This window comes from Martes martes, assembly GCF_963455335.1.
Source record: "Martes martes genome assembly, chromosome: 2".
Classification (NCBI taxonomy): Eukaryota; Metazoa; Chordata; class Mammalia; order Carnivora; family Mustelidae; genus Martes; species Martes martes.
The window spans coordinates 35707011-35720089 of NC_137889.1; the positions used below are offsets into that span (position 1 = coordinate 35707011).

Sequence of the window (13079 nt, forward strand, 5' to 3'; positions counted from 1 at the left end):
GCAAAGGAAACAGTCAACAAAACAAAGAGGCAACCCACAGAATGGGAGAAAATATTTGCAAGTGACACTACAGACAGAGGGCTGATATCCAGGATCTATAAAGAACTCCTCAAACTCAAAGCACAGAACAGATAATCATGTCAAAAAATGGGCAGAAGACATGAATAGACACTTCTCCAAAGAAGACATACAAATGGCTAACAGACACATGAAAATATGTTCATCATCATTAGCCATCAGGGACATTAAAATCAAAACCACATTGAGATACCACTTTACATCAGTTAGAATGGCCAAAATTAACAAGACAGTAAACAACATGTTGGAGTGGATGTGGAGAAAGGAGAACCCTCTTACACTGTTGGGAGAATGCAAGTTGGGGCAGCCACTTTGGAAAACAATGTGAAGATTCTTTAAGAAATTAAAAAGAGAGCTTCCCTATGACCCTGCAATTGCACTACTGGGTATTTACCCCCAAAGATACAGATATAGTGAAAAGAAGGCCCATCTCTACCCCAATGTTCATAGTAGCAATGGTCACAGTTACTAAACTGTGGAAAGAGCCAAGATGGCCTTCAATGGATGAATGAATAAAGAAGATATGGTCCATATATACAATGGAGTATATGCCTCCAGCATAAAGGTTGAATATCCAACTTTTGTATCAACATGGATGGGACTGGAAGAGATTTTGCGAGTGAAATAAGTCAAGCAGAGGGGTGCCTGGGTGGCTCAGTGGGTTAAAGCCGCTGTCTTCAGCTCAGGTCATGATCCCAGCATCCTGGGATCTAGCCCCGCATCGGGCTCTCTGCTCAGCAGGGAGCCTGCTTCCTCCTCTCTCTCTGCCTGCCTCTCTACCTACTTGTGATCTGTCTGTCAAATAAATAAATAAAATCTTAAAAAAAAATAAGTCAAGCAGAGAGAGTCAATTATCATAATTGTTGCACTTACTTGTGGAGCATAATGAATAACACAGAAGACATTCGGAGATGGAGAGAAGAAGTGAGTTGGGGGAAATTGGAGGGAGAGACAACCATGAGAGACTGTAGACTCTGAGAAACAAACAGGGTTTTGGAGGGAGAGGTTGGGGGTGGGGTGAGCCTGGTGGTGGGTATTATGGAGGGCACATATTGCCTGGAGCACTAGGTGTGGTGCATAAACAATGAATTTTGGATCACTGAAAAAAAATAAAATTTTAAAAAAGCAATAAATTGGGAAATAAATATAAAAATCGAGGAATAAAAATAAAGATTCTTTGAAAAGATGAGTATAATTGATACCCCTATAAGTACTATCAAGAAAATTGAGAGATGACATAAATTACCAATATCAGGCATAAATGAGGCCAAAATACACATCCTACATGATAATAAGAGGCTAATAATGGGCTATTAAAACGTTTTTGCCAATATATTTTTATCATGTTATGTTAGTGACTATATAGTACATCATTAGTTTTTGATGTAGTGTTCCACGATTCCTTGTTTATGTTTAACACCCAGTGTTTCATGCAAGATAGTATGCCAATACATTTTTTTTTTATCTTTTGTAAGTTTCAAGTTTTGGTTTAAATTCTAGTTGGTTAACATACTCTGTAATATTTGTTTCAAGAATAGAATTTAGTGATTCATCAATTACATATAGCAGCCAGTGCTCATCACAGTTAAGTTTCCTTCTTAATACCTAACCCCAATCTAGCCCATCCCCCCACCCATCAATCTTCAGTTTGTTCTCTAAAGTTAATTGTCTCTTACAGTTTGCCACCAATGGTGTGAATGTTTTGCCTTTTCTCCACTTCCTCACCAATACCTGTTGCTTCCTGTGTTGTTAATTTTAGCCATTCTGACAGGTGTGAGGTGATATCATGATTTTGATTTGTATTTCTCTGGTGATGAGTGATGTTTAACACCTTTTTATCTGTTTGTTAGCCATCTACATATCTTCTTTGGGAAGATGTCTATTCATGTCTTCTGACCATTTCTTAACTGGATTATTTGGTTTTTGGTTGTTGAGTTTAATAAATTTTTACACATTTTGGATATTAACTTTTAATCAGATATGTCACTTGAAAATATCTTCTTCCATTCCATAGGTTGCCTTTCAGTTTTGTTTAATGTTTCTTTCACTACACAGAAGTTTTTTATCTTGGTGAAGTCCAAATGGTTAATTTTTGCTTTTGTTTCCCTTGTCTCCAGAGATGTGTCCAGTAAAAAGTTGTTACAGCCAATGTCAAAGAGGTCGCTGCCTGTGTTCCCCTCTATGATTTTGATGGTTTCCTGTCTCACATTTGGGTCTTTCACAAATTCTGAATTTATTTTTATGGATGATGTAGAAAGTGGTCCAGTCTCATTCTTTTGAGTTTTGCTATCCAGTTTGCCCAACACGATTTGTTGAAGAGACTATCTTTTTGATAGAATATGCTTTACTGATTTCTTGATGATTAGTTCACTATAGCATTGAGGGTACATTTCTGGGTTTTCTATTCTGTTCCATTCATCTATGTGATATGTGTCTGTTTCTGTGCCAGTACCATACTGTCTTGATGACTAGAGCTTTGTTAATATACTTTGAAATGAGGAATTTTGATGTCTACAGCTCTGCTTTTCTTTTTGAAGTTTGCTTTGTCTATTCAGGGTCTTTTGTGGTTCTGCCCATATTTTAGGATTGTTTGATCTGGTGGTGTTTTGATGCTGATTGTAATAAATGTATAGATAGCTTTAGGTAGTATAGAAGTTTTAACAATATTTGTCCTTCCAATCCATTAGCATGGAGTGTTTTCTCATTCCTCTTCAGTATCTTTCATAAGTTTTCTATAGTTTTCAGAGTACAGATCTTTTCTCTCTTTAGTTACATTTATTCCTAGCTATTTTGTGATTTTTGGTGCAATTGTAAATGGAATTGATTCCTTGATTTCTCTTTCTGCTGCTTCATTATTAGTGTATAGAAATGCAACTGATTTCTGTGTGTTAATTTTGTAGCCTGTGACTTTACCAAATTTGTGTATCAGTTCCAGCAAATTTTTGGTGGAGTCTTCTGGGTTTTCTACAGAGAGTATCATGTCATCTGCAAATAGAGAAAATTTGATTTCTTCCTTGCTGATTTGGATATATTTTATGCCCGTCTGTTGTCTGGTTGCTGAGGCAACTGTAACATAGTTCCAGTACTATGTTAAAAAACAAAGGTGACAGTGGACATCCCTGTCTTGGTCCTGACCACAGAGGAAAAGCTCTCAGTTTTTCTGCATCGGGGATGATATTAGCTCATCATATGTGCTTTTTATGATATTGAGGTATGTTTTCTCTATACCAACACTGCAGAGAGTTTTTATTAAAAAAGATGCTGTATTTTGTGAAATGCTTTTTCTGCATCTATTGAGAGAATCATATGGTTCTTGTCCTTTCTTTAAATAATGTGGTGTATCACATTGATTTCTGGATGTTGAACCATGTTTGGAGCCCAGGAATAAATCCCATTTGGTCATAGTGAATAATCCTTTTAATGTACTGTTGGATCCTATTAGTTAGTATCTTGAGGAGAATTTTGGCATCTATGTTCATCAGGGATATTGGTCTATAATTCTTTTTGTTGCAGGTCTTTGTCTGATTTGGGGATCAAGGAAATGCTGGTTTCATAGGATGAATTTGGAAGTTTTCCTTCTATTTCCACTTTTTGAAACAGCTTCTGAAGAATAGGTATTAATGTTTCTTTAAATGTTTGGCAGAATTCTGCTGGGAGGCCATCTGGCCCTGGACTCTGTTGGGAGATTTTCGATTACTGTTTCAATTTCTTTGCTGGTTATGCGACTGTTCAAATTTTCTTTTCGCCTTGTTTCAATTTTGGTAGTTTATATATTTATAGTAACTTACCTATTTCTTCCCAATTATGCAATTTTTGGAAAATTTTTCACAATATTCTCTTATGATTGTATTTCTTTGCTGTTGGTTGTGATCTCTCCTCTTTCATTCATGATTTTATTTATTTGGGTCCTTCCTTTCTATTTTCTTTTTGATAAGTCTGACTAGAGGTGTATCAATTTTATTATTTCAAGAACCAGCTCCTAGATTACTGATCCATTCTGGACTTTTGTTTGTTAATTTACATATCATTGATTTCTGCTCTAATCTTTATTATTACCCTCCTTCGGCTGACTTTGGATTTATTTGTTATTCTTTTCATGTTCCTTTAGGTGTAGGTTAGGTTGTACATTTGAGACTGTTCTTGTTTTTTAAGGAAAGCCTGTATTGCTATATCCCTCCCTCTTTGACTGCTTTTGCTGTATCCTAAAAGTTTCAGACTGTTGTGTTTTCATTTCCATTTTCTTCCATGTGTTTCTTCATTTCTTCTTTAATTTCCTGGTTAACCCACTTATTCATCAGTAGGATGTTCTTTAACCTCCATGTATTTGTAGTCTTTCCAAATTTTTTCTTGTAGTTGACTAATAGTTTTATAGCACTATGGTCTGAAAATATGCATGGTATGATCTCAGTGTTTTGTACTACTGATTTGTGACCCAGTATATGATCTATTCTGGAGAATGTTCCATGTGCCCTGAAGAAGAATATGTATTCTGCTGTTTGAGGATGAAATGTTCTGAAGATATCTGCTAAGTCCACCTGGTTCAGTGTAGTCATTCAAAGCCATTGTTTCCTTTTTGATTTTCTGCTTAGATATTGAGGTATATTCAGCAAGGTAACTGGAAAGTATTCTCCAATACAAGAAAGGTATCAGGAAAGACAAGAAAGGTTCCAAGGTATAGGAAACACACAGAAAGACCATAATACCATAATATATCAGAAGAGAATAAAGACATGACAACTCAATGGAGTGTAGGATCCTAGATTGGAGGCTGGACAAGAAAAACAACATTTATGGGATAACTATCAAAATTCAAACAAAATCTATAGACTAGTAAAGAGTTTTGTAGGAATGTTAATTTTTATATTTGATGATTTCATTAAAAAACTTAAGAGCTAAAAGAGATCACTGATAGCAATGGTGAGCAATAGAAATGGTGATATCACTACAACGTTACCAATTTTTTAAAGATAAAAGGAAGGTATTTTCAATAAATGTATTTCAATAATTTGAAAACTTAAATGATATAAAAAATTCTTTAAAAACCTAACTTACAGAAAGTGAAATAAAATAAAGAAATCTAAACTGCTTTATACACACCAAAGCAATTAAATCAGTACTTTAAAATATTCCCTTAAGAAAGCTGAAGATCTCTTTGGCTTCAGATGTGAATGCTTCCAAATACATATGGAAGAGACCAAACCTATAATGTATAAATTCTGAATAAAATATTATAACTCATTTTATGAGGCTTGCATAAGCTTAATATAATGAAATAAAACATTATAAGGAAGGACATTACATATTATTATTTCCTAAACATGAACCCTAAAATCATAAACAGAATATCAAGTTAAAAAAAATCCATGATTTGTAAAGATGAGTAAAATCTGATTAAGGAGTATATAAAATAGTTACTCTATAAGGTGGGGGAGGAGTTAGGAATATACACAATACATTCATATGTATTATGTATTAGAGAGCCAAGCTAAGACAATAAAGCAAGAAAAGGAAGTACAAGTAAAGAAGTAAAATAAATAAATAAATAAAAATAAATAAAACCCAAAAGCTAAAAAAGGAAATCTAAGATCAGAAAAGAGAAATTAAAAGCATCATTGTTCAAATGTAGTGATCCAAAGGGGCACACACACTCAAGTGTTTATAGCAGCAATGTCCACACTAGCCAAACTATGGAAAGAACTTCAATGTCCATCAACAGATGAATGGATAAAGAAGAAGTGGGATATATATATATATATATATACACACACACACACACACACACATATTTATACATATATATACATATATACACATACATATATACATACATACATATATATACATACATATATGTATGTATACACACACACACACACACACACACATATATATATATATATATAATGCAGCCACCAAAAAATGAAATCTTGCCATTTGCAATGTGGATGGAACTAGAAGGTATTATGCTGAGCAAAATAAATCAATCAGAGAAAGACAATTATCATACAATCTCTCTGATATGAGGAATTTGAGAGGCAGGGCAGTGGGTTGTGGGGGGTAAGGAAGGAAAAAATGAAACAAAATGGGATTGGGAGGGAGACAAACCATAAAAGACTCTTAATCTCATAAAACAAAACTGAGGGTTGCCGGGGATGGGGGATATGGATAGGGTGGTTAGGTTATGGACATCGGGGAGGGTATGGGCTATGGTGAGTGCTGTGAAATGTGTAAGCCTGATGATTCATAGACCTGTACCCCTAGGACAAATAATACATTATATGTTAATAAAATTAATTTTTTAAAAAGTATCATTGTTCATATAAGAAACTAAAAAAAAATTCAAAAGAATTAACAATTGAATTAGGTATGATCACAGAATATAAGGTAAATACATACATATCAATGGTATTTCCATAAGCTAGCAAGAAAAATTGAAATGTTAATGTAAAATAATTATTATAGAGCATCAAATGCATAATGATAAAAATAAAAAGGGTGTTCCAGACAACAATAGAATACTGGTGAAAGGTATTAACAACAACAAACAAATGTAAAAGTTTGTGTGTATTAGATTGGAAGACTCAATACTGTTAAGATGACAGTTGTCTCCAAAGTGATATAAGTGTTCAATTCCCAAATCAAAATCACGGTTGTATTCTGTGTATGTGTGTGTGTGTGTGTGTGTGTGTAAATTTAGAATAATTCTAAAATATGCTTAAAGGAAAAAGACCCAGAATAGTCAAAACAATGGTTAAGAATAATAAGAGGATTTAAACAAATAGATTAAATGGTAATAAAGCTCTAGTAATCAATACAGTGAAGTATTGATTCAACAAATATAAATTAGCCAATGGGGGCAAAGAAGACAGGGATTTGAGAAATAGGCCACATGTAACCATTACTTGACTTTTTAAAAATTGCCAACACAATTGAATGAGATAAGACAGGTCTTTCGAGAAATAGTGTTGAGGCAAATGAATATGGAAAAAATAAATTTAACCCCTACTTCACACCACACACTTTGTCAATTAGAGATGATTATAAAACTGTAGGTGAAAAGGTAAATAAAAATAAATTCCAAAACAAAAGTAAAAATATTTATGTCCTTGGAGTAAGAAAATATTTCTTTTTTTAAAGATTTTTAAAAATTTATTTATTTGACAAACAGATCACAAGTAGGCAGAGAGGCAGGCAGAGAGAGAGAGGAGGAAGAAGGCTCCCTGCTGAGCAGAGGGCCTGATGAAGGGCTCGATCCCAGGACCCTGGGATCATGACCTGAGCAGAAGGCAGAGGCTTTAACCCACTGAGCCATGCAGGCGCCCCAAGAAAATATTTCTTAAATGGAAAAGATAATGATAAAAATCATATACTGAACTTAAATTCATAAAAATTAAGAAATATGTCCATCAAAAGACACCATTAGAAGAGTAAAAAACCAAGCCTCAACCTGGGAGAAGATATACCCGATATACCACCTGACAAAGGATTCATACTCAAAATATATAAAATCCCAAAAAACATTAATAAAAATGTTAAAATGAGGAGTGCCTGAGTCACTCAGCTGGTTAATTGTCCAGCTATTGGTTTCGGCTCAGATCATGATCTCATGGGTTGTGGGTTAGAGACCCATGTTGGGCTCCACATTCAGCAGGGAATCTATTTCAAGAGTCTCTCTCTCTGCTTCTTCCCCTGTCCATATACTCCCTCTCTCTCCCTCTCTTTCTCAAATAAAATAAATAAATAAATAAAATGGAAAACACATATATTTTCTCTTAAAGAGAGTATCCAAATAGTCTAGGATAGTATCAAATGTCTTGCAACTCTTTAATCATCAGGTAAATGCTAATAAAAACCACAATATGATCTCATTATACATATACCAGAATAGCTAAAATTTAAAGAGACTATCAATACCAATTGTTTGTGGGGATATGGAACACTTGGATCTTTCATACATTGTTGATAGGCAAACAAATTATTATAATATTTTTGAAAACTCTCAATATCTCCTAAAATAACATATACTAACCCTATGACAAAAGGATTTCTCTCCCAGGTAGATATTCAAAAGAAATTATGTCTACCAAATGGATTTTTTTAAAAGACATACAAATGATCAACAGGTACATGAAAAGGTGTTCAACATCACTATTCATCAAGGTAATGAAAATCAAAACCACAATGAGATAGCACCATACACCTGCTGGAATATTTATTATCCAAAAGACAAGAGATTTCAAATGTTGGCAAAGATGTGAAGAATAGGAAATCCTTCTACACTGTTGATGAGAATGTAAATTGGTACAGCCATTATGGAAAGCAGTATGATGGCTCCTTAACAGTTAAAAATAAAACTACCAAGAAATAAAAATAAAAATAAATAAATAAAATTACAATTTTATCCAGCAATTTCATTTCAGGGTACATATACTAAGGAAACAAAATCAGTATCTCAGAGATATCTGCATTCTCATGTTCAATGCAGCATTATTCATAACAGATTAAATATGGAAATTACCTAAATGTCCATCAATAGATGAATGGATAAAAAAATGATTATTGTATATTCAAACACACACAGAGACACACACAAACAAAATGGAATATTAGTCATAAAAAAGAAGAAAACTTATTTGCAAAACCAAAGTTAACTATGTGAAATAACAGATGTGTTAATTATCTGTCTTGGCAATCAATCCACAATGGTTATCAAATCATCACGTTTTACACTTTATATTTACACTATTATATTTGTTAATTATTTCTCAATAAAGTTAGAAAACATTAAGTAAATTGGTATGGTAATTATCTGGTATGCTTTAAAAAGTGATGTGGCCAGAGAGATTAGAGCAGATTAAGGGAAGCTCAGGGCTGCTAGAAAGTGAGGTCAAAGAGAGACTGAGCTATGCTGAGCTTGGGGGCTGGGAGGATAATGTAGGGCATTCTAGGCTAGTTTGGGCTTTTAGTCGTAACTGAGTAACAACTAAAATAAAATATCTTTACTTGGAAATAGTTTAAAAATTACATTATATTTTTGAAGTTAAATATTTCTTTGAGTTCAAAGAAAGAAAGAGAAGAGAAAAAAGGAACAAGAGAGGGAAGAAGGGAAGGAAAAGTTTGACTTACCAAAGCTTTTTCCACTATAATGTGCATTTCTAGGTATTGGGGTAATAGTTTTGAAAGAGTTGTTTCCTGAAAGGAAAAAAATGGATTTATCAAATGTTTGTATGTATTGAATTTGTTAAGCACAAAGAGTAACATTTATAGAAAGGGAACACATAAAAAGATTCATAAGGAATTAAGTATAAAAATTAATTACAAATCAGAAAATTTCATTTGAAAACATACTCCAGGTTTAAAGGAGTCCCAGTGAGCTTGCTGGAATAATATAAGAGCTTAGGTACTCTCTACTAATACTGAATGAAAAAGTGAATATAAACACACCATTCTGATGTCTTCATCTCATCACAAACCTACATTAACAATTTATATTGGAAAATATTTCACACACTGTCCTCCTAAAGATTATGGTAACACCAACGATGGTGCACTGGAAATCTTTAATTCATTCACAGAAAAATATGAGAAATATTTGACAATTCATAGTCTACACAGAAATTTGGGCAAATAGCATACTTTGCGCTATTAAACATATGGGTACACAAAAAAAGAACAAAATGCACAATATCAGAAATAATTCTGTAGTCTCACAGTATAGACTGTATGTTCCATTTGATATGATGTAATCATTCTTGATTGTGTCAAGTCAGTCAGTTATATATCATCAATATTATATCATCACAATACTATAATGGTAATTTTATAGGAGCTGTATTTCTAAGACACTGAAATTCCATTTCACCCATAGAAATTTCAAAAAATTTCTATTTTCCTCCTTGATCCAAGTTTCTTGGACTTTCCATATACCTTTTAGACCAAGTTTATATGTAGCTATAAAAATTATTGCTAAGATTTTGGAGGAATTATGTTAAACCTATATACTCATTTGGATGGGATTAGTTCCCTTATAAGAAAGGACTGAGAGCTAGCTAGTTGTCTCTCCACCATATGAGGATACAGCAAGAAGAAGTCCTCTATGTACCAGGAAGAGGACATGCACCAAAAATCTGAACATGCTCACATCATGATTTTGGACTTCCAGTATCCAGAAGTGTGAGAAATAAATATTTGTTTAAGCCACTAGTCTACAGTAATTTGTTGTAACAGCCTAAACTAAGATACCATTTTATTCTTTCATTGATTGAAAATGTCATACATTTTCTCTATAGTTTCCACATATTCATTGCTAATATGTAGAAATGGTTGATTTTTTATCTTGATCATGTATTCTGTGACTTTGTTGATTTCACTTAGTTCCAGTAGGTATTTTCTATATTTCATGAGGTTTCTAAGCACATAATTATGTCATCTGCACATAAAGGCATTCTTATGTTTCCTTCTCTCATCTGTATGCCTTTTATTGCTTTATTATTCTGTCTAGAAATCCAACAGGTTGGAGAGAGTGCACATCCTTGCCTTACACCAAATCTTAACAGAAAAGTATTCTGTCTTTCTTCATTATGTATTATATTTGTTATATGTGTTTTAAGTTTTTTTGGCTGAGTACGGTATAATTTATTGATGGTACATGACAAGGAGGGCTCCCCAGTCCCCTCCACTTCTGCGGGCCTGGGGTGAAAACTGTGGAGGTTGGGAGAGTCTCAGTGTTTTGGGGGTAAGCTGGGGAAGAGACTCCCCAGCAACTGAGGGCCTCTCTCTTCTTCTTGCTGTCACTGGGGCTGATAGACCAGCAGGCTCTTACTCCTTGGAGGCCATGTGGGCCATAAGGTCCATCAGCCAGTTGCTGTAGCAAAATTCATTGTCATACCAGAAAATGAGTTTAACAAAATGGTCATTGAGGGCAATGCCAGCTCCAACATCCAAGGTAGAAGAGTGAGTGTCACTGTTAAAGTTGAAGGAGACAATATGGTCCTCATTGTAGCCCAGGAAAACCTTGAAGGAGCCCTCTGATCCCTGCTTCACCACCTTCTTGATGTCATTATATTTGCCAGGTGGCAGATCAGATCCATGACAGACATGTTGTGGTGGGGACATGGAAGGCCATGCCAGTGAGCCTCCCATTCAACTCAGGGATGACCTTACCTACAGACTTGGCAATGTCAGTGGAAGCAGGGATGATATTCTGGGCAGCTCCATGGCCGCCACTCCACAGCTTCCCAGAGAGGTGATCCATGGTCTTCTTGGTGGTAGTGATGGCATGGATGGTGGTCAGAGTTCCTCCACAATATCGAAGTTGTCATAGATGACCTTGGCCAGAGGAACCAAGCAGCTGGTGGTGCAGGAGGCATTTCTGACAATTTTGAGGGACCATATTTCTCATGGTTCACATTCATCATGAAAATGGCATCAGCAGAAGAAGCAGAGATGATGACCTTCTTGGCCCCACCCTGCAAGTGAGTGCCAGCCTTTTCTATGGTGGTGAAGATCACAACATACTCAGCACCAGCATCACGTCATTTGACATTAGCAGGATCTTGCTCCTGGAAGATGGAGATGTAATTTGCATTGATGACAAGTGTCCCGTTCTCTGCCTTGGTTGTGTTGTGGAATTTGCCATTGGTGGAATCATACTGGAACATGTAGACCAGGTAGCTGAAGTCAATGAAGGGGTCATTGATGGCCACACTATCCACTTTGCCAGAGTTAAAAGCAGCTCTGGTGACCAGGCACCCAATATTGCCAAATCCATTCACTCTGACCTTCACCATCGTGTCTCTCGATGACGGTTGGCACTGCACCAGAAGATGCAGCTGTCTGTCGAATGGGGTGGACCAGAGACCAATATCTGCTTTTATAGGATTATTTTTTTTTATCATTACAACAAGTACAAGTTGCCAACATCACCAAGACTTTATATAACAAATGAATTTTGAATTGACTTTTGTCCTATATTTCTGTATTGAGAAGATTGTGTACCTTTTCTTCTCTAACCTAGTAATATGGTAGATTATTTTGGTATATTTTCAGATATTGAACCAGACCTCTATTGATGGATAAAAAATGCTTAATCATTGTGTGCAATCTTTTAAATAAATTAATTACTTTTGCCAGTATTTTATACAGAATTTTTACATCTATATTCATATGGTCAATGGGTTTGTTTGTTTTATACTGCCTATATAGAGTTTTAGTATCAGGACAATATTGTCCTCATAGAGTTAGTTGTAAAGTGTTCACTCCTCCTCATTTTTGTTGGAGAAATTGTACAGAATTGGCTTTTATCTTCTCTTAACAGGTATTATAAACTTTACATAAAATCATCTACACCAGAGAGATTTTGTGTTTGAGAGACTTTTCACTGAAAATTCAGTGTTTTTAATGGTTACAGGACTGTTTAGGTTGTCTATTTCCTCTTGGTTGGGTTTTGATAGTGCATTATTTTTAAGATAATGACCCCATTTTATTTACATTGCTGAATGTATGTGGTTAGAATTATTTGCAATATTAGTGATCTGGTTTTAGATCAGAGATCAGAAATGAGTGTTGCACAACAGAGTGTAAGCTGAACAAAGTACATATTAATGATTTTTACTTAACCCATCAAAAAACTAAGACTGCTGATTAAGCCATTTACCAAAATCTGGAGAGAGAAATGTGCCTGCAAGGAGGGCGAGAAATCAAGTATTTGCTTAGCTGGTTCTGATGACATCAAAAACCATGTAAGCTGATAAGAAGAATATCCAACTAGGAATTTTGGCTGAACTGCTAAGGGCCAAGCTTGGCGAGCATGAAATTATTAAGTCTCTGGGAATCATAAAGATATTTGATTTCACAGATTCTTACAGGCTTTTTCTTCAGGAATTCCATAAGTTACTCAAAATAAAGATTAGAACATATATTGAAAAATATATAGTGTTGGCTGGTGCAGAGGAACATCAGACACTGAAGAAACTACCCAAACTTCTCTATCTCCTTTATGA

At 34.8% G+C, this 13079-nt stretch overlaps 1 protein-coding gene and 1 pseudogene across 2 annotated transcripts in view; both read right to left on the minus strand.

Moving 5' to 3' along the window:
- ADAM18 (ADAM metallopeptidase domain 18) overlaps positions 1-13079 on the minus strand; it is a gene marked incomplete at both ends in the record, with an annotated part of 160731 nt that overhangs the window by 129121 nt on the left and 18531 nt on the right. Inside the window, one exon of the mRNA XM_080796291.1 lies at positions 9205-9270. Coding sequence (XP_080652417.1) covers positions 9205-9270 — 66 coding nt within the window. The remainder of the gene's footprint in view (positions 1-9204; positions 9271-13079) is intronic.
- LOC308338880 (glyceraldehyde-3-phosphate dehydrogenase-like) lies at positions 10897-11918 on the minus strand (annotated as a pseudogene). Its single transcript has one exon. The product of its transcript is annotated as a glyceraldehyde-3-phosphate dehydrogenase-like (transcript).